The sequence below is a fragment of the Polyergus mexicanus genome, unplaced genomic scaffold, assembly GCF_030449975.1.
Source record: "Polyergus mexicanus isolate NDT 795.1 unplaced genomic scaffold, iyPolMexi1.0 SCAF_2, whole genome shotgun sequence".
In the NCBI taxonomy this organism is placed as follows: domain Eukaryota; kingdom Metazoa; phylum Arthropoda; class Insecta; order Hymenoptera; family Formicidae; genus Polyergus; species Polyergus mexicanus.
Window position 1 is genome coordinate 2356663 of NW_027223322.1, and position 23797 is coordinate 2380459.

Here is a 23797-nt window from a genome sequence, read left to right on the forward strand (position 1 = left end):
AAAGTAATAGTCGGTCTGGCCATTTATTAATTAACGGTAACAAACACGGCACATTCGTTCATATAACGTCACATCGATAATGCGACGATGATAATAATCGATGGTAATAATCGCGACAAAAGCGGCAACGGCGATAATTACCGCACGCGCACGCCGTGGCAATAATAATTTCTAATAAGAACATAATCGCGCGCGTGCAAGAGCAGTTACAAGCATCGGAATGATAATGGCGCGTAATTGCTCTGTGTCCCATAGAAACCGAGCCGGCCATGTACGAGTCATCGTAATGAATATAATTGTGAGGATCGTCGCGAGGTGCAAGAAGTAATTTGCACGAACCTGTCGGCCGCTACTATTAGGACCGGAATTACATTACTCCTCGCCACGTGGGAGAATATTAGAAAGCGTCCTCCTAATCTAAATCCCTTTCGATAAGATTATTGGCGAGAGAAAGAGAATGAATGGAAATAATTAATAATCGTATAACGATAATTATATTCAAGTTGTTATCCGCAAAATGTATTTAATAAATTTAGAAAAAAATTCTTATACCTATATGACACATTTATAAATAGCTACGATCGAGTAAATATCTATTAAATATCTAGGTAAATATCTATTTTCGCTTAAAGCAAAAGCCGCATTGGGATCGCTGTTGGAGAATTCAAATCAATGTTTACATTCTGACCGATCCTGGACGGTGCAGCAATCGTCCAGTGCCATTTTACGAAGGCGCACGTATGTACCAACCTATCACGGTGTAACGGAGATAATGCCGAATGTAATACCGTGCATTTCGAAGCGTATACGCGAATAATTCTCGGCCAGTCTCGTGTGATATAACGGTGATGACAACGGCGAGATCTATCCCGAACGCGCGTAACGTTCGCCGCACACTCGCTGCGATAATTACACCGATCTCGGAGAAATCGGTTTTAAGGGCATTCGTGTAATCCCTAAATTGCCGCATTTCTAGCCCTCCGAATACGGCGTGCATCGAGCAATTACGAGCCTGCAGCGGTAAATTGTACTAGAAAGCATGTAGAAAGGAGAGAGAGAGAGAGAGAGAGAGGAAGTTTGTGAATTTCTCTCTTTCTCTTAACGTAATATTTGCATATATACGGCATGGTATGTAATATTAGATTCCGACCGTTTACTTAATTCGATGCGTCTTTACCAAGTATACCGAATTTCCTGAGGAATATACGGTATGCGTTGTAAAACACGATAGTGTGTATTTTCTGATAAATTTTACTAACAATATTTTTATAATTAATTGATTACTTACATTGTCTTGTCAAAAAGAATGTATATATATATATATATAAAATTGTTAATAATTGTCTGTTACTTATATTGTGTTATATATAATTATATATATGATAAAAAAAATAACTGTGACTTTTACATCTTCATAACAAATTATTTTTCAACATAAATTTACTCTTTATTCTGATTTTTGGTTAATTTTATCTTGATTAAAATAATAATACTGCATTTTTTTTGAAAGATTACATACGATGTATCTCTGTAGTTAAATTTTTAATTCTATGAGAAGATCGTCTCTATTTTCTCAGAAAATGCATTTCTACTGTTGATTGCCGCATTTTATGATACACTTTGTAGGTGCGATTTGTTAGTGGAAATTATTGCGAGAGCATTTTAGAAGATTGTAATTTACTCAGAATTTAATAGCCCGCTCTTTGGAATAAAGTGTAATATTTTCAGATAAAAGTCAGCCATTCTCTAATTTATTCGCCATTTTTAGCCTAATACGCATCTCTAAATATCGACAAATCATTAATTATTGCACATGTACATATAATCGAAATAATAATTTGATAGCTAGAAGCAATTATTACACATGATAGTTGCATTATAAACGCTCGTATTAATTACGATTATTGTAATTATTTCGAATCAAAACGAACAGGCCTGTATTACAGAAAAGTATAAGAATGCAAATTCAATTATTTGACAAATTAACATTATTGTGATCGGAAAAACGAGCTCCTAAAATGCCAAACGGATTAAAACACTATTTTCTTGTAGTAAATTTCAATTTTCTAAAATAAGAAAAAATGGAATAAAACACATTAGTAATATTTGTCGAACTTACTAGTAAAGAACCCAATCAAACTTACTAGTAAAGAACTAGACAAATTTACCGTACGTATCTGCATACGCAAACGGTATAACTAATCAGCGACCGTCGTAAGTATAATGGGCCCCCTCGTCAAATAATGAATAGCGTAAACCGTAGTGAAATGATTTATCGCGTCCAACAATGGCTTCCTTTTGGACGGCAGCACCGACCGAACAGCCGTTTGTACCTCTCTCCGCGCCGCTGTATGTGTGCACGCGCGCTTTCTCTCCCTCTTTCACCCTTCCTGCTACCACGACCGCTGCCGTCGTACCGGTGTCGCGCGATAAATCTGTCCAGATGGTGCGGTATATAGTCTTCGGCGGCGGGATGCTGCGCGACGCAACACGGATACTCCGGGGCAGCGAGACTCGTCGTCGGCGTTGACCGATGGTCAAGATACCCTCTCGTCGCCTGGACGGAGTACGTTAAGGCGAATTTACGCGGTTCGTCGCGAATGATCCTTCGAAAACTTGGGATAAAGATGATCAAGCGCGTGTGCAGAAGATGCACGCGTAGGCTTTTTCTGATTCTTTACAGGGTGTCTACTCAAATCTTGTAAAAATATTCCCCATAAATACCTAGATTTTCTAGATATTTTTATTCAAAAATTCCAGGTAAAGAGAATATTTTAACAATTTTTGGTGCAATTTTTCTAAAATAGTTTTTTTTTTTAATCGTACGCATTTTCTAATGTTTTTTACTCATATGAAGAAAGAGAGAATTTAAAAAAAAATTCCCCGAGTTCCAATAAAATTCCATAAGAATTTCTCGATTTCTCTGAGAATTCCAGGTTTTCCATATTTTTCCAGGGAGTAGACACCCTGCTTTAATAAATTTAATTGTTATGTTACAAATATCTTTTTCTTAAAAGATAACACATGATTTTAATGATTTAAAAAAAAAAAAACTTTTATTTGACGCAAGTGTCTTTAGTCATTCTCACAGAAACGATCGAATCAACGATATTGACGAGAGCATAAAACCAATAATACTTTTTATTGCGCGTAAAGGGTGTTTCATTTCGAACGTACTCGTGGGAACGATCTTGCTAATTCAACGGGGCGAAAAAGAGCGTATTATGACTTCGAGTACAAATATAAATGCATCGAGCTTAAGTAACGATCCGAGTAACGGCAAAGTTTCATATCGCGAAGGAGAAAGTGGCCTTTAGCGCGTCAATTTATTACGCCGGACCGGCGTAAAACGCAATTTGTTTTACGGCGTATGCATACATTCGCCATATGTATATTTTGACTCAACGTGCGCGATTGTCACAGCGATACATTAGTCACTATCAGCCGTAGTTTCTCCATAGGTCATCTCGCGTTTGCCCGTTATCTCCCAGTGATGTAACACGTGCGCGCGTGTACGCGTTGTAATAATAAATACCACGCATTGATTTAGCGCGCACGATTCGCGTATTCTAACAAGTACCGATGACGCGAAACGCTCGAGCGTTAATGAAAGGTTTACATCACGCGTTACATTATGATTGCAAAGGAGAAACTAAGTGCGTCTAGATCTACTATTGAGATTTCTGTAAAAGGGAAGGCCGTTCTGCAACGTCATGTAATTACAAAGGTAATTAATTCATCGTGTGAAAAATCACGCGTGGGAAAATCACGTGGAATTTCATTCCCGTATTTGATAAATGTATTTATTAATAAATTAACGAGCAAAGAATATATTTTATTAATTTTCTTCGCGATATGAAAATGAAAATCTATCGCTTACATGTTGGTCTCGTCCTGTTGGGCCTTGTCAACGGAATCCATGGTCTTTGGGGCGGATGGTTTGCTGTAACTGCAAAATACAAATAAATCAATGATTTAACAACTTTCTCTTTGCACAAAACTTTCTAAATTTTAAACTATGTAAACGTTCAACTTTATATAAATTTATATATTCTCATTTTTCACTATCCAATTTATCTGAAAAACTTACATATGTCTTATTCTAAGCTTTTACAAAATTCTCTCAAAAAATGTAACCTTTCAACTTATGCTCCTCCATTTCTCGGATAAAATAATATTACATCCAAAAATAGCTTAATCACACACAACGATGCCCTTCCTTAATCAGACGGTGTCGCTGAAGCGAGACAGCGAAGATCGCGATGTGACCGCCGCGGTTATTATAATTGCCAAAGTGACGAGGGAGCGAGGAGGAAGATCGCGCGTTCATTAAACTAGTTCATTACACCTGCGTCGTCTAATGGCGCTCTTACGGGAAGCCATGCGCGCCGTCCGATAATTAAATCGTTTAACCAAATGTCACTTGCACGAGCCCTCCCGGCTATTAACGAGGTATAGGGCCAAGAAGTACGCGCGGGTTAAACGCGAGGAAAGAAAACGTGCCGCGTCGCATCGTCTGCACGTGACAGGTAGATTATACAAGGAGGTGTCCTCGTGGCTTCGTTTGGCCGTTTATCTTCGAGACTAATGGAAGATAATCACGGAAGAAGCGCCGAATTCATCAAACGTTATTATACTCTGGCGGAAGAACGTCGCTACAAAAATGACGAGACACGGCGATATAATATATTTTAATATCAAAAGACGCCGCGAGGGTTTCTCGGAGCGGAACGAGTTACTCTGACATCGATAATTTTGTCGTCCCTCTTTGCCAGCGAGTCAGTTTTTAACGACAAACTATTTTTGCGCGACGTGCACCGCAAATGAGGAAGAGATACGTCGTGATATTGCGGTCTTCCGGCCGATAGTCGTGCGGTTAAAAGAAGAATCCCGTCTTAGCCTTTAGCGGTTAGCATGCAAAAAATGCTCTACAAAATTTCCACGAGTAAAACTTTGCTTTCGTTATCGACCTTTGAATCGATATTTCTGCAATGACGATACTTACCGCGCTCTCTCCTCGTTACGATCCTTGGCGTGGAATAATAAAGGACACGTGTTAAGCCGATGTTTAACGATAAGAGAAATAGGTCGATCTGTCGGACGTTTATGTTTAGCATTCACGAAATGCCCTCTGAAATATCCTCCAAGTTTGAAGAATAATCTCGTTGTTTCAAGACTCTACGGGAGAGTTATTTACGGCACGGGGGAAGTTTCGCAATCTATTCGGTGGTCCCGCACGAATCTTCCCGAGAGGCGAGAGATCTCTCGCCGATATTTCACCGAAGATCCGCTCGCAAATAACTTTCGCGCTTTTCTATCTTTTTTTCCATTAAAGTGGAATTATCTACCGATACAGTTGCCATCGTATTGTAATAATAATAATAATATATTCAAAATAAATATACATACATTTTTCAAATAAAAACAAGCCAATAATAAAATAAGAGGAAAATAAATATAGAACACAAGAAATACAATGAACAATAAAAAAATAAACATCAAGAAACACGGTAGTGTTTCGCGTCAAACTCACGCGAAGCAAAGATCGCGCGCAGTAGTAATAACATGAGAAAATAAATACGACAAAAAGACATACGTCTATAATGTGTGTATGTGTGTGTGTATGTATGTGTATATGAGGACATGTAGAATACATGTAATATGTGCTATGATGTATTGCATATATAATAATGTAATAATATGTTTTCCGAATGCAGCGAGGCATGCGCAATTTGCAGTCACTTTCCGCTGATTATCATCATTAAGTTGCCGTATTATCTCGCGTGTGCGCGTGGATGATCAGTTCAATCGCGCCGCGCCGTCCATCGAGATTAATCCGACGCTTTTCGTAGCTCGTAACACGTCGCGTTACAATCATGCGTGCCAATCACAGCGTTGCTGCCGCGGGCACGAAGGGATTAATCGGACGGGAATAACTCGCGCGATGGCGTTGAATGCGCGCAAAAATAACAAATCCAACGTTCCCGTCATTCTCGCCAAAGCTTCTATAAAGCTATCAATCGAAGTTGGGAATTCTCGAGCGTTGTCGAATGTCAATAAAACATTTACACCTTTAAGCTTTAATTACTCTAATGAACTATATAAGTCAGATCTCAAAGATCTCTATTTGTTAGAGGGAAAGAGGAAGAATTTATGCTTATTTTTTACTGTTCCTTCAATATTTTTGTCATTTCATCTCTGATTATTTCTTTTTTTATTCATTATGGTAGATTGTACTTTTTTTTTTTTTTTTTTTTTTTTTTTATCGATATTACTACTTCGTATTTAACACTTCGGGAGGGAATGTATCTTCTTCCTTTTCCCTGCGGGATTTTTCCATTCATAGTTGCCTCGTTTCGGGCAAGCTTGTCATTATCCGCGCAATATTTCGCGCTCAGCGATAAAGGCGCTCGAGAGATCATCGTATCGGGCGTATCGATCGATCGATCCCGATAAAATTATCTGCCCCGTGGGAGCAGAAAGAGGTGGCGATACGTCGCTAGCGTCGAAGATCCTCGGCGAGTCTCGGGTCTATCTCGATGCGAAGGAAAACGGGATGGGAAAAGAGGGAGACGAATGTCGGAAGGGAGGAAGAGAGGTCGTAGAATTGAAACTGAGAATTCTATTTCGCTCCCTCGGGAGCCGCAGGCGAGAAGATAGAGATAGCACCCAGGGGGAGGGGGGGGGGAAGAGCACCGGCACCGGATAATATAGGCGACAAGCGAGAGAGAAAGAGAGAGAGAGAGAGAGTACGTGATATGCGAAGGGTGGTATTTCACATCGCGATTGACATCGCGACGATTTATCCCACATTGTATTTCTAGCTTCAATGAATTTAAATGCGTAAGCTTACGAGTCGTGGTATCCTAAAGCAATCCTAAATGTAGAATAAGCCTAAGCCCTGTCTTATATAAATAAATATATTTTTCAAAATTTATCCATCGGACCGAAGAGATCGCGATATTTTCTACTTAATTATATATACAATATAAATAGAATCCGTGACTGTAATATTCACGATAGATTTTCAACGGTTGCTCTCCTAAACGTATAATTTGAGCCTCTTAAAATATAAATTACAATATGAGTATGCGCTTAAAGTTGAGCCGTCAACCTCCGCAGATTGTGAGATTATACAATTACGTATACGTGTATTAATTTTCACGACAAAATTCTTGACGGCTGCAATGATCGTAAGCTCCTTACAATATTAATTATAAGATGAGAGTCTATTTTATTCTATTTTAAGCCGGTCCGTCAGTTTGAGAAAAGATAAGGTAAAAGACAAGTATATTATATCTGTTACATATGAGTGTAGTACACCCCTGGAGAAAGATGAGAATACATTAACATTAGTAATTACGATCTTCTCTTGATTGACGCGTCAACTTTCTTGATCGCATCAAATCTTTTCGCGGGACGTAAGAATCTCAGTATTCAAGAGAGAAAGAGAGAGTGAACGATACACGCGATTATAACGTGCGTATATATGTGAGAAAACAATTACGCGAGAGCCGTCCGTCGTCCGCATTCCGTGAGGTCTTACAAACCCAATTAAGATCTCCCGTCGAGACGCGTCCGATACATACATACGAGACGGCCCTTGTAATTTTACGGTACAACGTGTGTTTGAGCTTCTTTACTTCGTGTTCGTTTATCGCGCATCGCGAGCTCTCGTCACTCTCTCTCTCTCTCTCTCTCTCTCTCTCTCTCTCTCTCTCTCTCTCTCTCTCTCTCTCTCTCTTACGAGCTTGGGCGTTCGTTTTCCTGGAACCTTCATTCCGCCGTCATGGGAAACTATGTTCTTCAACTAGTTCGCTTTAAATTATCATTATCGTTATCGTTAATGTTAATCATTAACGTCCTACAAATTGAGACATCTCGGTTTCATCAATTGATGTACCGACGTGTTTCTGAGATGATTAAAGCGGACAGATGTATTTATAAAAAAAAAAAAAAAATTATAAAAAAAGACATTTTTAGTATCTTTGATAGATAGATAGATAGATATTCTTAGATTTAAGATTTAAAAAGAAAATTTCTCAAATAGCTTAAGTAAAGTTACGCATGTGACAAGTTTATTTAATTTTATCGTTGATTCCTCTTCTTCGGATACTTGATAATGTGAATTTTTTTCTCTGTACTTTTCGAATATATAACATGATATTAACTATAATATCACTGTAATATTATTGAGATATCAACTATGATATTAAATATAATAAAATATAATAAAGTATAATAATTTAATGATGCTAAATTTTATTTGTCTAAAAATTCTCATTTTATTTTTCTCAAAAAATAATAATGTATATAAAGTAGCTTAAATAAAAATTGAACAAAGATTCATTATTTTGACGTTTTCACATTTATTCTTCCGAGAGGAAGATTGTTAAAACTATTACGGTCAACATCTTCATGCACATTTTAATTTTATTTAAAATCAATTTTTAATTTCTCTTCTCTCTCCAGTCACTTTCATAAAATGTACTCTCATATATTAGAATCTCCTTAATAGCACGATGCAAAACAGGTCGTGGCCTCGTATCTCTTTAATCTAGAAATTGCTTCATCATGACGCTTTTTATCAAGTCTGTAAAATTGTATAATCAGAGCGAAATAAAGGAAAGTGGGGAGAGATAAGGAAGGGGAGGAGAGGTAAATTTGCACGCTATTATTATCTCATTCTTTCCTTCTTTGTATTATCGGAATTATAATTTTCTTAACGAAATAATCGCTGTCACTGACATTTAAGTTTCCTCGTTTACGATATTAATTTATTTGACGTGGCTCGACCGACCTACGAGAAAAATTTAATCTAATTACGGCAGGATTTATTATCCGGCACAAAAGAATCGAAGTCTTAATAATTCGATGCAGAGAAAATCGATATTTCTATTTAACCTACTTCGTCGTTCTCTTTTAAATTGTACACAAATCTTGAATTAAATGAGAGTTGACTTCATAGTCTATTTACATTACTGGAATCTAATTTGCGAAATTCTCTCGATTTTCAATTGTAACTGAAAAATCATTGGTGAAAAAATCATCAATTTTGAGGAAAATTTAACGTTAACAATTTTTTTATCAAGTGATAGTAAAAAAAGAATATTGGAAACATTCTACTTGTAATATCGGATGTATACAAAGTATTTTACTTTAATTGTTTCGCGGTGGTCTCTCCAGCCATAATCGATTATAACAAATTAATAGCGTTCGTTAATCATAAAATCAATTAGATATTTTAATCGCAGTGAGTGACTCGACCGCGATGTTATTTCTACATATAATTACCGCGCATAAATATCTTTCGCCGAGTCAGGAGGAGAAAATTATCGGAATACATCTTTCTTGAGGTCTATACAAAGTAAGGACTCGCGAATGCGAATCCATGAGAGGAAGCTATCGACGTGTGCATCCTGCGACATGTCCATCCTTAATTTCCACCTGACTGCACTGACAATTCCGCGGTATGCTGATCGACCGTAATTATGCGCTGTCGTCTACCTTATTAAAGGGTTCGCATCGTTGCTGTGAAGGAAACGAATGGCTCGCCTGTATCAGCGAAAATTGTTGTTACAGTCAGTAGCGCGGTTATAATCGTAGTAAAAGTGGTGAAAATGGCATTCATGAAGAAATTTAAAGATAATATTTGTATAATAATTTAAATTTGTAATAATAATTTTCAAATTACTTATATTTTTTTTTCTATCTTATATATAATAAATATATATAGATAATTTCCTAATTATTCTTTAGAGTTAATTTATAAATATGACTTTTATCGAATAAACTTTTCTTTATTACAAAATTATTAAATTTGATCAAAGAACTCTTTCTATAAAATTAAAAAATTTGTAATTTTTTTAAATAAAATTAAAATGTTCTATAAAAAAAAAAAATTATAGAGCTTTTAAGATTCTGCGTAATATTTATATTGTATGTGATATATTATTTTTACTGTACTAATATATGATATTTTTATAAATTATATATACAAATGACTGTGTTTATCGTGTTACTTATATAACTTCAAAAGAAAGAAATTTTGCTACGTTTAAATCTCGGACGAGTTGGTTACTATCCTAGTTACAGCTGCGTGCAGTCATGGAATATCAGAATTAATATAAACGCGAGCGCGGAATGCCCCGATACGATAAAATGTATCGCGTGTAGTGCAATAAACTTTAATTGCGTGCCAATTAAAATACGGATTTGCTTTTTTTGCCGACAGTAATTACTGGTAATTTGTGGCACGCACTCGACGCACATCGTAGCAGTGGCGAAGCTAGGAATGGAATATATTCCCGTTTGCGATAAATAGACAGACGGAAGCGTTCTCGCGCGGTACGGATGTGTCTCTCGCCCGTGTTATAAACGACCCCTGACAAATCGCGATAAGAGTTACCCCGGCGACCTCGATAAAACGTGCTGAATTGTTACCGAATAGCGGATTAAATACCGGACGCGAGAGTCGAGCGTTCGCATTTGTTGCATCATGCTCTTGTGCGCGACGGCTTTTTCTTTTTTTATGCATGACAATTTTTTTTCAATTTTTCAAGATTTTATTTTCTCTTTTTTTTTACCAAATAAAAAAATTTTTACGATCAAGATATGTTACAAAAGTGTGTCTCAACTTCGTTTTTTCGTTGAGTTCATCCGAGTTTTATTTATTTTTGTAATCTCTCACAGTAAAAAAGAATTTGAATAATCCATTGATATGTATATTATGACTTTTAAGACTTCTCAGAAATGTCACATATGTGGTACTTTAAAGTACCACATATCTTCGTTGTTGTAATCGATATAATATAGTTTCAAAGTATTTCCCCTGTTATCGCTATCCGTGATATCAGGATAACGAAGCTTCTTTCTTCTCTCAATCAAGGTGATGATAATCGCCGAACAATAATCAGCTAACTTATTGCCGGATAGCGATCAAGCAGAAAAGTTTTCGGTTAAGAATAAAACGGTTTTTCTTCCCGCCGGAATAAACTGGGATTACTTTTAAAGTGAGCGTATACTCCTCTCGTTTTCTTTTTCTCAATCGATTTTGCTTCTTCGTGAATAGTTACGGTCGACGAGAAATATGAATCGTGATAAATGAAAAATTTTATGTGCGATCGTAATATTTATATTAGCAATAAAAATCTTTGCATTTTGCATTTAAATGTTTCAGATCTTCAAAATGATCGAAAAATATGTATGCCATTCCTTTATATTATATTAACAATCGACAAAAATATGTGAGGGCTAATTGTGAATTTTATTTTTATTATTTCACAATTTGTGATATTTCAAAAAACAAAAATTTTTATTTTTTACGATACCGAGAATGAAGTATTTGCAATTACATATCAAATTGAAATCGAGAACTAACATATAGTAAAAATAGAACTTACAACAATAATACAATAATGATCAGTAAAATTCTATAAAATTATATATCTCTCTGCGAAGCAAATTTTTGCAATACTTCTCTTCAAAGAGCTTCTATCGTAATTATAATTGCAACGTCTTCTAATACTCTCTTTTTTGAGACGATCATTAATACCGATAATGGAATGCTTCGATGGAACGGATTGATCGTGAGAAGCGTGAAAAATGTACGCTGTATCGTTCGTTTTATTTTTTTTCTTTTTAGCTCTCGGCGAAGGTGGCAAAAAGAGGCTTTCGTGGAGCGAAAACGCTGTCGCTTGCGTTTTCCGCTTTCATACTTTACATATATATCATCCTTTATCAAGCGACAGTTTAAAGATACACCGTACGTAGATAGGGTACGTCAATATTGAATCTCAAACGCGGGTTTGGCTTTCGATGTAAGTCACATTTGCCAGGATCTCGAGAAGTAACAGACAAATAGTTCCGAATGTCACTAATCTTCGTTTTCTTATTCCCTCTTCTCCTGTTACGCTTCGTATCCCTTTACTTTTTGTATCGAACACTCGGTACGAAGGCGTGTGTGAAGCTCCGTATTTATGAGATTACTCTTGAAAGGGCCGATCCATTTTCAGAATGTGCCACGTGGCATACCGGAGCACCTTATTATCTGAAAATCCGGGATAGGGTAGGATACTCTTTCCGGTTATATAGACGTGCTTTTTCATCGATCTCCCTTCCCCTCTATCCGTCTTTGATCCGATCGAACACGTGCCGCATTCCGGTAGCGCACGTTGAATGGTTATACATGAACATTTAAATTCGACGCAGCGAGATCGCAATAATGCGCAATTTGCAACTTTTTCGTATATAATCTTATCAGTCGACGATTTGAAAATCTAAAGATGTAAATTTGTAAGAAAAGAAAAAACGTTTGACTGTGAAGATATTACGATATCACGGTCGACAAGCCATTTCAAACAGTGATATCTAGTGTTCCATTATCATACTTTATTATCTTTTTTATTCTTAGATTTATATCTAGATATAACGCATAATAAAATTTATAATGGGATTTAAATCTCAGGCTCGAAAAACTACTTTTCTCACTCTTTACGATATAATATCACGTCGAAAAATTTAAAGCGATAAAATCGTTTTAAATCATATTCTCTCTCTCTCTCTCTCTCTCTCTCTCTCTCTCTCTCGCTGCAGTGAATTACTCGATTCATTATTAGAAACGAAATTTGGAGTTGATCCTGGGAAGAAGGCACGCGTGTTTCAGAAGGATAATAATCGGAAATCAAACGGAAAACGTGGCCCGGACACGGACCATTCGGCGATTTGACAATTGTCGATTCGATTAAACGATTTCCTTATATCGCCAGACGATCTCCTTCGTCGGGACCAGATATCTCGAGAGCTTATTTCGCAGACTTTGGTTGGAATGTTGTTCAAGAAGCAATCTTGTACATTATTTTCACATATTCTGATATTTATACAATATAATATACATATATATTTTTTTCCCCCAATAAAAAAGATCAATATTTTAATATTACTCTTTTGTTTCACCGACAATTCTAAATATAATATTCCGATACGATTGTTTAATTACTAACTTTTGCTAATTGATAAATTTCCACTGTAGATGCGGTTTTTTGTATTTTATATTGTATACGTATAATACACACACACACACATACCTGTCATAAAAACAAATACCACTGCAAATATCACAATTCATGACAAATTCTTAACTGTTAGCAACGTATTTCCATTTAGCGCTCGAACGTCTCGATATCGAGCCTTCATTGCGAAATTGGCTTTATCTTATAAGAGAAATATTCTCTATATCTACTGCTATTAGCTGAGAATTAGTAATAAGCCTCGGCTGTAATTCTCGGTAAGTTGGACTAAGCCGGCGTATCGAATCCGCGGGAGTAACTGCACACAGGTGTAAACTCAGCTATTCCAAGTATGCCGTTAATTCCCTCGTGATCTGAGAACGCTCGCTCGTGAGATGAACGTTCGATCAGTGGCGGTTTTATTGTCGATGTAATAAATATTTTCACGGTGAAGTTATTACATCGTTGCAAAAATAATGGATTTTTATTTTATACTTGCTTGCTGTTTATTATCAAACAAAATATTTATATTTATTATTTGATGTTTCTTTAATCGCACAACCATTTTAAAAATATAAACGAAAACTCGCGTGGAGCAATATGATGTCGCGAACGCAGCAAAATGTATATTTCAATTTTTCGATTCGATCTGCAGTTAATGTAAGCTTAATGTAAAATACTATGCTAATCTCTCGCATACGGGACAAAAAAAGTGAAATTTGCCAACGTTACCGTCTTCGTCAAACTGAAGCTAGCTTTTTTGGTGTCGGCTTAATCCGAACGCGCGCGCCGTACTTTAAACAGCGATCTAACGGTCCACTAAGCCCCCCGATATTACGAATTCATTCGCGGTTATATCTCGGACTATCACGAGCACGCAGATAAGTCTTCCGGCGACCCTCTTAGTCCTCGACCGTAATCCGGGAAAAGGAACGAAGTCATCCTAGATCCACGAACAGAGGAGTTCATGGATATCCTTCAGTTATGACACAAAAAAAGAATAAAATTTGAATCAAGATTTTACCGAACATTCTAATGCTGATATCGAATATAAATTCAATAATATACATTCTTTAGAAAGAAATAAAAATTTTATATATAATAAAAATATTTTTAATAAAATTAATTTCTCTACAAAAAGAAAGCAAACAATAATTTCCATTCCAATAGATATACTTGTGAACATTATCTATCAATATTATATGTGCCTGTAAAGCTAATAAAATATTTATGATGAGAAATTTAACTTTACATGTTATCTATATTATCATATATATATAATGACTAATTGTAATAATGACTAAAATGTCAAATTGATAAAAATATATATTTTCAATCGCTAAAATTTCGTAGCATTCGAAAATAAAAAATTGAAACTACAAAAGACGAACAATTGCGCTTTGTAATGCCTTATTCTTTTTCTTCGGTGGTTTTAGTCCTTTCGTAGAGAGAGGAGACTGCATACGTCTCGCTTATACGAAATCGTAACTCGCCTGATGCCGGAGCGAGCGAGCTACAACTGTAACCGGAGGCGAATGGCATTTGGCGTTATATTTCAGAATAATGCTCGAGCTCTACGACGTAGAGGAAGGAAGCCTCATCGTATATGCCGAGTTCACGTTATACACGGCGACTGCATACTAATATCATGGGCGCAGGCACCTCAAGGCCGAAAGAGCGGCACGCGGAATTTAAAAGCCTATCTTCGCGTGACGTCAGACGTCGTGATGCGCACGTGGATATTGTGACGGTGTGACAATGGTAGCTCATAACACCGCGACATTCGGTCTTTTGTATAATATAAATATAAACGATAAAATCTTTTTATTTAATTTAAAGATATGTAATATATATATTTTAATAATTTTTTAAATTATATTTATATCTAAAATATATATATATATATATATCAAATATAAATATAATAAACAATATTATTAGATAATAATAATTTAATGAATATTTAACAGTACAAATAAATTATAGTAGAAAATAATTAAAATTATTTATTTTAATAAAATTATCATTATTTTTTTTGAAACTGCGATTTTAAATCTGACATTATAAAAGTTTTCAAAAACGCCCAACACTTTTGGCGTATAAAATACGTGCGACATCAAAAGAACGAAATATATGCGTGAAACGTAAAATGTTCGCGGTACTTTCTTTCGTAAGGATTCCCGTCTAACAACCGAGCGACATTACGCTAGAGCGAGCGTAATTCGTATTTTCTTTCGAACAATTCGTAAACTTGTTACAACAAACCTCTTCGCTCTCATTGACCGACCGGTTACGTTTCGTTCTTCCCTCGCTCGCCGGAAGCGGACGCGTAATTTGCATCATCCGTAGTAGTTTTGAAAATTTTAACGAGAGAGGTAGAATCGCTTGTAGTTAGCGACAGCGGGAGCTCCAAAGTTTCGTGTACTTCCGCAATTGTTATACAATTTTCTTTTGGATTCCAATGCTACGCTTAAAGCATCTTCCTCTCTTCCTTCCCTCCATTCTTCCTTCCGTCATTTCCGAGACTAAGGATATTGTCATTATTTCGATGTACACGAGACTACTCGAGGACTCTCAATGCAAAATCCACGATGCGCGATACTCTTGTTGGAAATGCATATATCCAACAATAAAAACCGAAAGAAAAGAAATTCTCCGTGTGTCTCTCCTAGAGAATGTTTACCGGCGGATACTAAAATATTTTTGTCGTTCGCAGCGAAAAATATCGTCGGCGACATAAATATTGACGCGGTACTTGAAAAAATATTCGCACAAAAATAATCTCTCGCTACTTGGCCCATCTCGAAACCGCGTTTCACAGGATTTCCGAGCGAATATATTTTTTTTGAAAATTAACACAGAGCTAGAGTTATTAAAAATATTATTCGACAATCGCATTTATATCTCTTTTTCAACTACTTAAGATTGAGTCTCGTTTTCTATGCAAGGTCTCTATCAAATTTTCACGCTTTACAAACGAGGAGACGAATATAGCGAAAACAGTTGGCATAGTCAGGGATTCACTGACACAGATAACTGATGATGGTGATTTTTGTATTCCCAAGGACGGACATATTGTATTTTTCCTTTCTTCAAGCCCTTCTGCCTTCGCTTTCACACGCCTTCGGCTTTCCTTTGCAAGCTCAAAGCTTTTATTTTCTCTGCCAGAGAGATTGCCAGAGAGAGCTTCCTTTTTTTGCTTATATTCCTATCCACTGTCAATACAAAGCCTATCCTACCATATAAAACTCCCGTAAAAAAATACGACCTTTTAAATAAAATTCTTATAAATAAAAAATAAAGTAAAAAGCCTCATTATTAAACATTATTGTTATAAATAAAGTTATAAAGAGCGAGATTTTCTGGGAAAGTCAATTACAGTTTAATTTGTGTAATTATCGCTCTGATTTTCTGAGCACTAATTTTATGCGCTCGATATACGGCATAAGAAGATTATCATGAAGCACAACGTTTCGTGATTTGTGATATTCTCTCGCTCGTCGGACAAGCGTGTCTTTTTTCCCGCTGCATCTTTCGCGATGCGACATAATAGCCAGATCGAGTTCCCGCGTACGTAATTACGCTCGATCGAAATAAGTCGACAGCTCCGGTGCAACAACTTGTTGCAGAAGCGGATTACGCGGCGGCGATAAGCCTGTAGAATTTCGCAAAGAAGCGATCGCGCTGTTAAGGCCATTACGATAATGATCGATCAACCTGCTGTATCATGCAATTTCTGTATAATAATTAATAGACGATTTTACTAACGTCAAACTTAATGTGCTTATCATTCGTTAAGTAAAAAAGAATTATGACTTAATATTTATTCTAAAAAAATTATGGCTTGATATTAATTATCTTAACAATTAGATGGGAAAGAGAAAAAAAAGATCTTGAATTGTTAATTACATATTTTTAAGTATTTTAAATACAAAAAAGGGTAATCAGGATATTTCTTATATAAAATGTTTTATTTTTATCAAGTTATTTTTTTAATAGTGGATTTTTTTCAACCAATCTCAAGTTAGTTATTTATTCGCATGAATTTACGCCTTTTTTGAGTCGCATTAATAGGTTGGTTACTGACAGCATCATTGTAGTATAATTACTGATATACTGACGATATAAAAATGCAATTACGGGTTGTCTTGGAAGGATCGCAGCAAGTAACTTGTCGTTCTGTCAACGTACTCTCGCAATCCCCTGTTTTACTGATCTTATGTGCGTTTGACAAGAGTGCCTTGAATAGGCTTGGTAACATAATTAAGCGCTTTAACTCGCGATCAGGCTCCGGGAAAGGTGTCGATGTAAAGAGGCAAACCTCGAATTAATGTCAGTCCAATTGATAGCCGATGATAACACATTATCTCGTTAAGCTCAACATCAGTGACCATTAGCATTTCTCGACGATGAATAGTATCGAGATATCGCAGATAAAAGCATCAAAGACATCTCGTTTGAAATCAAAGAACGGCTGCAATTCGTATTCAAAGTATATAATTATTAAATCAATTAGGATGAAACCCCAGAATATACTCTATTCGACTTTAACACAAAGAAGGATATATTAAAACGTCTTTGGTAAGGAAAAAAGAAAAGAAGAATTGATAAAGTATAAATTATGTAATTTGTTAATTCTATCGCTTCTGTAATGTACATGTAACGGTGGTAATTTTGTGCTATTGATGCAAATTTCATTAAATATTAACTTGAATTAACGTAATCCTCATCTCCGTTGCGCGTATTATTAATGAAGAGAATATTGATGTTCCTCAATACGAATTCAGAATTATTATGTACAACCATTCGTAATAATAATAGATATAATATGCAAAAATATAAAATTCATACAAGATCTATAAATTTAGATTTTTAGAATAAAACATGATTTCGAATTGTTTCTCCGTTTAATTTTTCAAAGAATCAAAGATATAATTTGCGCGAATATATGATAGTCGCGATCACAATATATTGTAGCTTTGTTTAAGAAGAATTAACTGACTTACAAAACTTTCGATTAATTGATTAAGTTTATATCAGTCGCGATACTATTGTTTTGGTCTCGAAAATATATGAAAATGCCTTGATTGTTGATTCGAGATAAAAAAAAATTAAAATAAAAGTGTTTTAATAAATTATTCTCTTATTTAATCTAGAACTTTTAAAAATATTTAATAAAATTTATTATATATATAATATTAATAATAGATATAATTACGTTATGAACGAAATAAGAGGCATGTCAGATGCGAAAGCTTGACATAATGTAACGGGTAAAATCAATGGAAGTCTATATCCAGAGAAGTCTGAAACGCGGAAATTACGGGCGATTTCCTTGTTTGAACGAAAGAGCGATTCTAATCAAACGACTTCAAGAAATCTTATATTCACAGTCATTCGATACATTGATGAGCTATGAACATCTCTTGCATTAAGTAGGAAATTGTCAAAATAGTAAAATAAAACGAACAAAACTTCTTTTTAGTCCGTCTAATGGACCACTAAACATTATTTTTTGATCATAATAGTCACAAGACGAAAGGCTCTTATCTATAATCGTAATATATTTAATGAGAGAATGTACTGTATGCGTTAATTCCCCTTCTCTCCGCCCCAATAGTCGACAAATATAACAACAAATATTAATATATTATATAACGATCGCCTGCGTGACATTTTTTTCGCTTCTCACATATTAATTAATAAATCTATATAATTAATATTCTATACAATTAATAATATATTAAGAGTATAAAATATATATATTCACTTTTTTATATAATGCATAATTTTATGAATGAATATTAAAAAAATAGTTATTATCTCACAACTTGCACGTCCTCTCGCCACAAAAGGAGTAGTAGTTTCTTGTAGAATTGTGAAGTTGTAAAATTTCTTAGTTTCTTACCTGTAACAAAATTAAAATGCTTTCTTAAATACGAAATAAAGAAAAAATTTTATCTTAATTTATTAGTGACAACTTATTTAATATTTAATTGACTGAGATGTTTCAATGCTATTAAAGTTACGATCAAATTTTGAGACAGTCTATATGTCGTGAAATATGGTGCGTCTTCAAGTCTTCGGTTCTGTATAACGTCACACAAATCTGGGAGGGAACAATCTTTTCGAGTTCGTAGGAAAAATTGTTGAAAACCTTTACGCTCACTTTGGGATGCCGTTAGATTAAAGGCAACCTTCTTATCAGAGAACACGCAATTATTAGGTTACAAAGTTCTGGCTCGACTGCCGATTCAAAATCGCTAGTGCGGCGGCTATTTTCTGTGAAATTTAAGCCGTGCTAGATAAAGTCCCGTCAGGAACAAAGTACGATGGAGAGGTCGCCCTCGAGCCCTCGGGCTGGCTGCGAGATAAGGGTACGACACAGTACGTTTCTCTTCAACCACAAAATGCGCATACTGGCAAGCAAAAACGTCCGCAAGGAAAATCACGGAAATGTAGTTTGGCATGGAAAGACTGAGAAAACGATAAAAAAAAGATAACAAAGAAAGAAGTACATTACAGAGTATATTATCGTCTTTCTTTATCATGTGTATGAATAGGAGAGATAAAAGTAAAACTTAACATAAATGAACAATTTAAATATCACAGAAATATAAAATACTAGAAAAAAAGTATATCCATTATGAAACATTTTAATATAAAAATTATGTTTCTCTTGATGTTTATATAGAGAGCGATATATCTACATAATATGGCATTAATATGTGCAGCGAAGATGTGAAGAAAAAAAAATATATATTTATATGTTAATTATAATAAATGAATATGTAATCCTATACGACGTTGCATCCATTTGATAATAACAACGTCGCGAAATGCAAGCTCACATGGCGTAATAAAAATGTATTATTGCCTTAAAATCATCTACATATAAACAAAAGCTTTCTCTCCAAAGAAATATATATATGCACGTTTATATATGAAACAGAAAATTTTCAAAAATAAAATCTAAAGTGATGGGATAGAAAAGATTCTTGATGTCTTTCCGGGTCTGTCGTATGAGAAAGTTTGACGAGCTACGACAAAGAGAGTTAAGAGGATCACCATTTATTCCGATGGACAATAGGAAGAACTGCCTGCTTCACTCGGGGGATCGACGTATCGATCGCGCGACAGCAACATTTGCATAAGGAACGGAGTTTCAAAGTGGCCGATGTCGACTTCCTTTTTCATCGCGAATCGACGAGCGATTTTTCCAGACATTAATGGCACGACGCCAGGTCGCAGCCTATAGATAATCGATATTGTCTATCATGTCGTGCTCTTGACAACGTGAAAAAGAAATAAAATAAAATAAAATAAAAGAGAGAGGAAAAACACAGCACGACGGTTCGGGAAGGTAGGAAGAGCTACCTCGGGGAAAAAATAGAGAGAGAGAGAGAGAGAGAGAGACAAAGGGAAGAGGACAGGATTCGCGGACTACGTCGATTTTTCCAACAACACAGCGATAGGAGACTCGTGTGGGTTTCTCCTGCTGCCGTTCGCAAGCAGCGTATCCAATAATTCACGTGGCAGCAGGACCCGCCGTTTTGTCGTCTCGCGCGCGCGATTTATGATCGTCGGTTCGCGTTTTGTAAGATAAAAGTCGTCCTTTTCGCGCAAAAGAGAAACCGAACGTTGCGTTTGGCAAGCGCGTGATGGACGCATATACGTAATGCACGACGAACTTGCAACGAATAGACACGTGGTCGATGGCTTGCATAGTAACTCTCCTTTTGTCTTTCTATATAATGGAAGATCTAAAATTTTGTCACATTTCTAAAAAGTCTGTATGCCAAAATTTTATTTTGTAAATCAGAAATGATACTACGATTCTTTGTTATCTCCACGCCAAAGTGTACGTACCAAATTGCATTCTACAAAACAGACGTAAAATTAGGCACTGATCGTGGCAGAGCTTAATGCGAGAAAATGGTTGGTCGCTATCGGATAACAAAGTTCTTCTGCCATCCTCTCGCTAACTCGGCCGACTTTAGCACGAACTTGGTATATCTCATTGTTCTAATCTCGGACATCCGACCGCATCTCGGCCTCCCGTTTCTGGTTTATGCGCCTGGCATTACGTTAAGGACATCGTTTCGACGGCCATCTACGGCCTTGCTTTAATATCTTATTACTGCGGATGAGGAGTTTCAATCCCTGAGAATAATTCTTCTTTTTCGCGCACGCGCGAATGTGTGTGTGTTTGTGTGTGCGACGCTTAAGATCAGCATCATGGCGTAAATTGCGCGTTTTCTGCGAAACGATAAACATCCAACGAGATAATTTCCGTTCATTTTATATGTATAAAGAAAACCTCATTTTTATTTTTTCATATGTTAACAAGATACACTTAATTTATTTTCATTTCTCTACATATTTAATCTTCATTTATATATCTCGCGTTACTTTGCGAAATTAATCGATATAAAAATATTAAGAGAAAAAAAAAATTAGTTATATATATATTTAAAGATATTTGAAATAGAAGAAATATATTATTTGAATTATCAATTGCGAAAATGATTCGAAACTATTAACGACGACTTTAACCTTAATATCTTGAAACAGACATCTATAGCGGGTGTACGTAGCATTGCATAATATTTCTCGGCGACAATACGGAATAACGAGCGAAACGAGCGAAACGCGCGAGAGAAGCTCTTTCCAACTTTTAATTAATACTTCTGACTATCATCCTCGTCGTCGTCTGTAAACGAAGTTTCAACGAATAAAATTTATCCTTCAGAAGGATGGCAGGGATATACTTGGCGGTAACGAGTAGTGGTCGTTAGTTTGATATAATTTCCAGCAGTAGCAAGTAGCTCCATGATAGCTCGTTTCGTTCGGGTAAAGGGAAGCTTTGAAAACAGATCAAAGTAACCGCGTTACGTTGCGCGCGCGGCTATTTACTTCGAGAGCGAGACCGGAGATCAATTACAGAAACGTTTCCAATGGGGTTTCCCGATTAAATCCGTCACGGCTACCACATCCCTGCCGCCGCCGCCGCCGCCGCTGCTGTTGCTGCTGTTGCTGCTGCTCGATTCTGAATTACGCTCCTGCGCGAAACATCTGCAAAAGCAACGAGCGCGATTCTCTCGTCCCGATCATTTCACGCTGGATAATCAATTGAATACGTATTGCGCGAGAATCGAAATCTTCGGAGCGAAGATAAACGCGGATTAATGTTGAATTCGTTACTCGTCGCTAAATCCTTCCCGTGAATTTTTTCCACCTTACGCAATTTATGCAGTTATAACCGCAGCAATCGATTGTCGAATATAGCGATACGTACAATTCCATGTTCTCTTTCCACTGATAATATATTTCGATAACTTTAAAAAAGATACGAAGGAATAAATAATCATGACGCTATTTTAAAGACCTCGTTTTCGATGATGATAGTTTTATTAGATTTTTTAAAATATTCTATACTATAAATAAACATTAAAAATAAGATTTGGCAATGTGTAATAATAATGTATATTTCCATATAATATATATATATATCATATAATTATGAGAAAATTACTATAAAAAACATTATTACTATATAATTTATTATTTCCTGATTTATTCTATTATTCCAATATTTTGTGAATTTAACTTTTTATCATCTATATTTAATTAGATTCATCTGATTATGTCTAATGGTACCATATTTCGTTTCATGAAACGATTGTCGCAGATTAACGCACGACTGATCATCGATATGCACTGTCAATCTACGCTAAATTTTATTAGATCCCATCATTGTGGACAATAGACGGTGGTCGAGCTATCGCGAATATCGTAACATTGACAAATACCGATATATGTACCGATATATTACTACATATAACTCGCGCGCCGAACCATGCGAAACAGGATTGATAGAGTTGGAGATCGCCACGTTAAACACGACTAAATCACAGTCACAATCAATTCCATTGGCCAGAGACAATCGATTGATGATACCTCGCGCTCGCATAGATCGTCGTAACGCGATTTGTTTGATCAATTAAATGCTATAACACGGCTTTTGTATTTTATTCTGTACCATATTGCGCGACGACACGACCGAACGTAGTTGTTTTTTATTTTATAATTCGACGCATAGTTAAGTATTTACGAATATATCTTCATAAAGTGTACCGCTAGCAATGCATGAAATTTTAACGAACGCATTTGTGACAAAAATATTGAATTTTTGTGAAAAGTTTCAGAGCGAGATATATAATATTGAAAATTGAAGTGTGTTTTTTCATGAATCCGAGCTCCACCGTCATCGTATAATAAAATTTCTTACTAAAGTTAATTTTGAATGAAGTTTAAGCGTCAGTGGAAATTTTGTTACGATTAAACTACCAAAATAATTGATATCAAAAATTTCTGTCAGGCATGTTAAATAAATTTATTTAAAATAATCAACTCCATGCACAAAGTTTGAAAGAAATTTTTGTTAAAACATTACATATTTGACGATAATGAAACATTCTGTACATGGAAAGAATCAAACGGACAAGGTAACATAAGACTCGAGGATATCTGCGTAAAGTTGAATATAGGTCCAAGGTAGCCAGAAATTCAATGGATCACGCATCGTAGCTCTTTAAGAGTTACGAGGCCGCTGATTTTTACGTTCGTATGAGCAAGCGAATTTTTGCCGAGCGAAATGAGGCGATGACAAGAGAGCACGTTATGCACGAAAGAGACCCTTCGTTCGCTCTAAAAAGCGCTTTATGAACAAAAACATTAATTAGTGAGAGAAGGCGCGGAGAAAAATTTAAGATGCGAGGAAAAAAAGA

General features: G+C 35.8%; 1 protein-coding gene across 5 annotated transcripts in view; it reads right to left on the reverse strand.

Annotated features, from left to right (window-relative positions):
* Window positions 1-23797, reverse strand: part of Twin (CCR4-NOT transcription complex subunit 6-like twin) — a 219388-nt gene that overhangs the window by 24368 nt on the left and 171223 nt on the right. For 4 of the 5 annotated variants that reach the window (XM_070314959.1, XM_070314972.1, XM_070314979.1 and 1 more), the window contains one exon: window positions 3881-3949. Coding sequence is in view for 3 of the 5 variants with exons in the window: in XM_070314972.1 (XP_070171073.1) it covers window positions 3881-3949 (69 nt within the window). In the remaining 2 variants the exon portion in view is untranslated. Of the gene's footprint in view, window positions 1-3880; window positions 3950-5005; window positions 5354-23797 lie in introns of those variants that run through there. The other variant, XM_070314957.1, reaches the window with a different exon arrangement.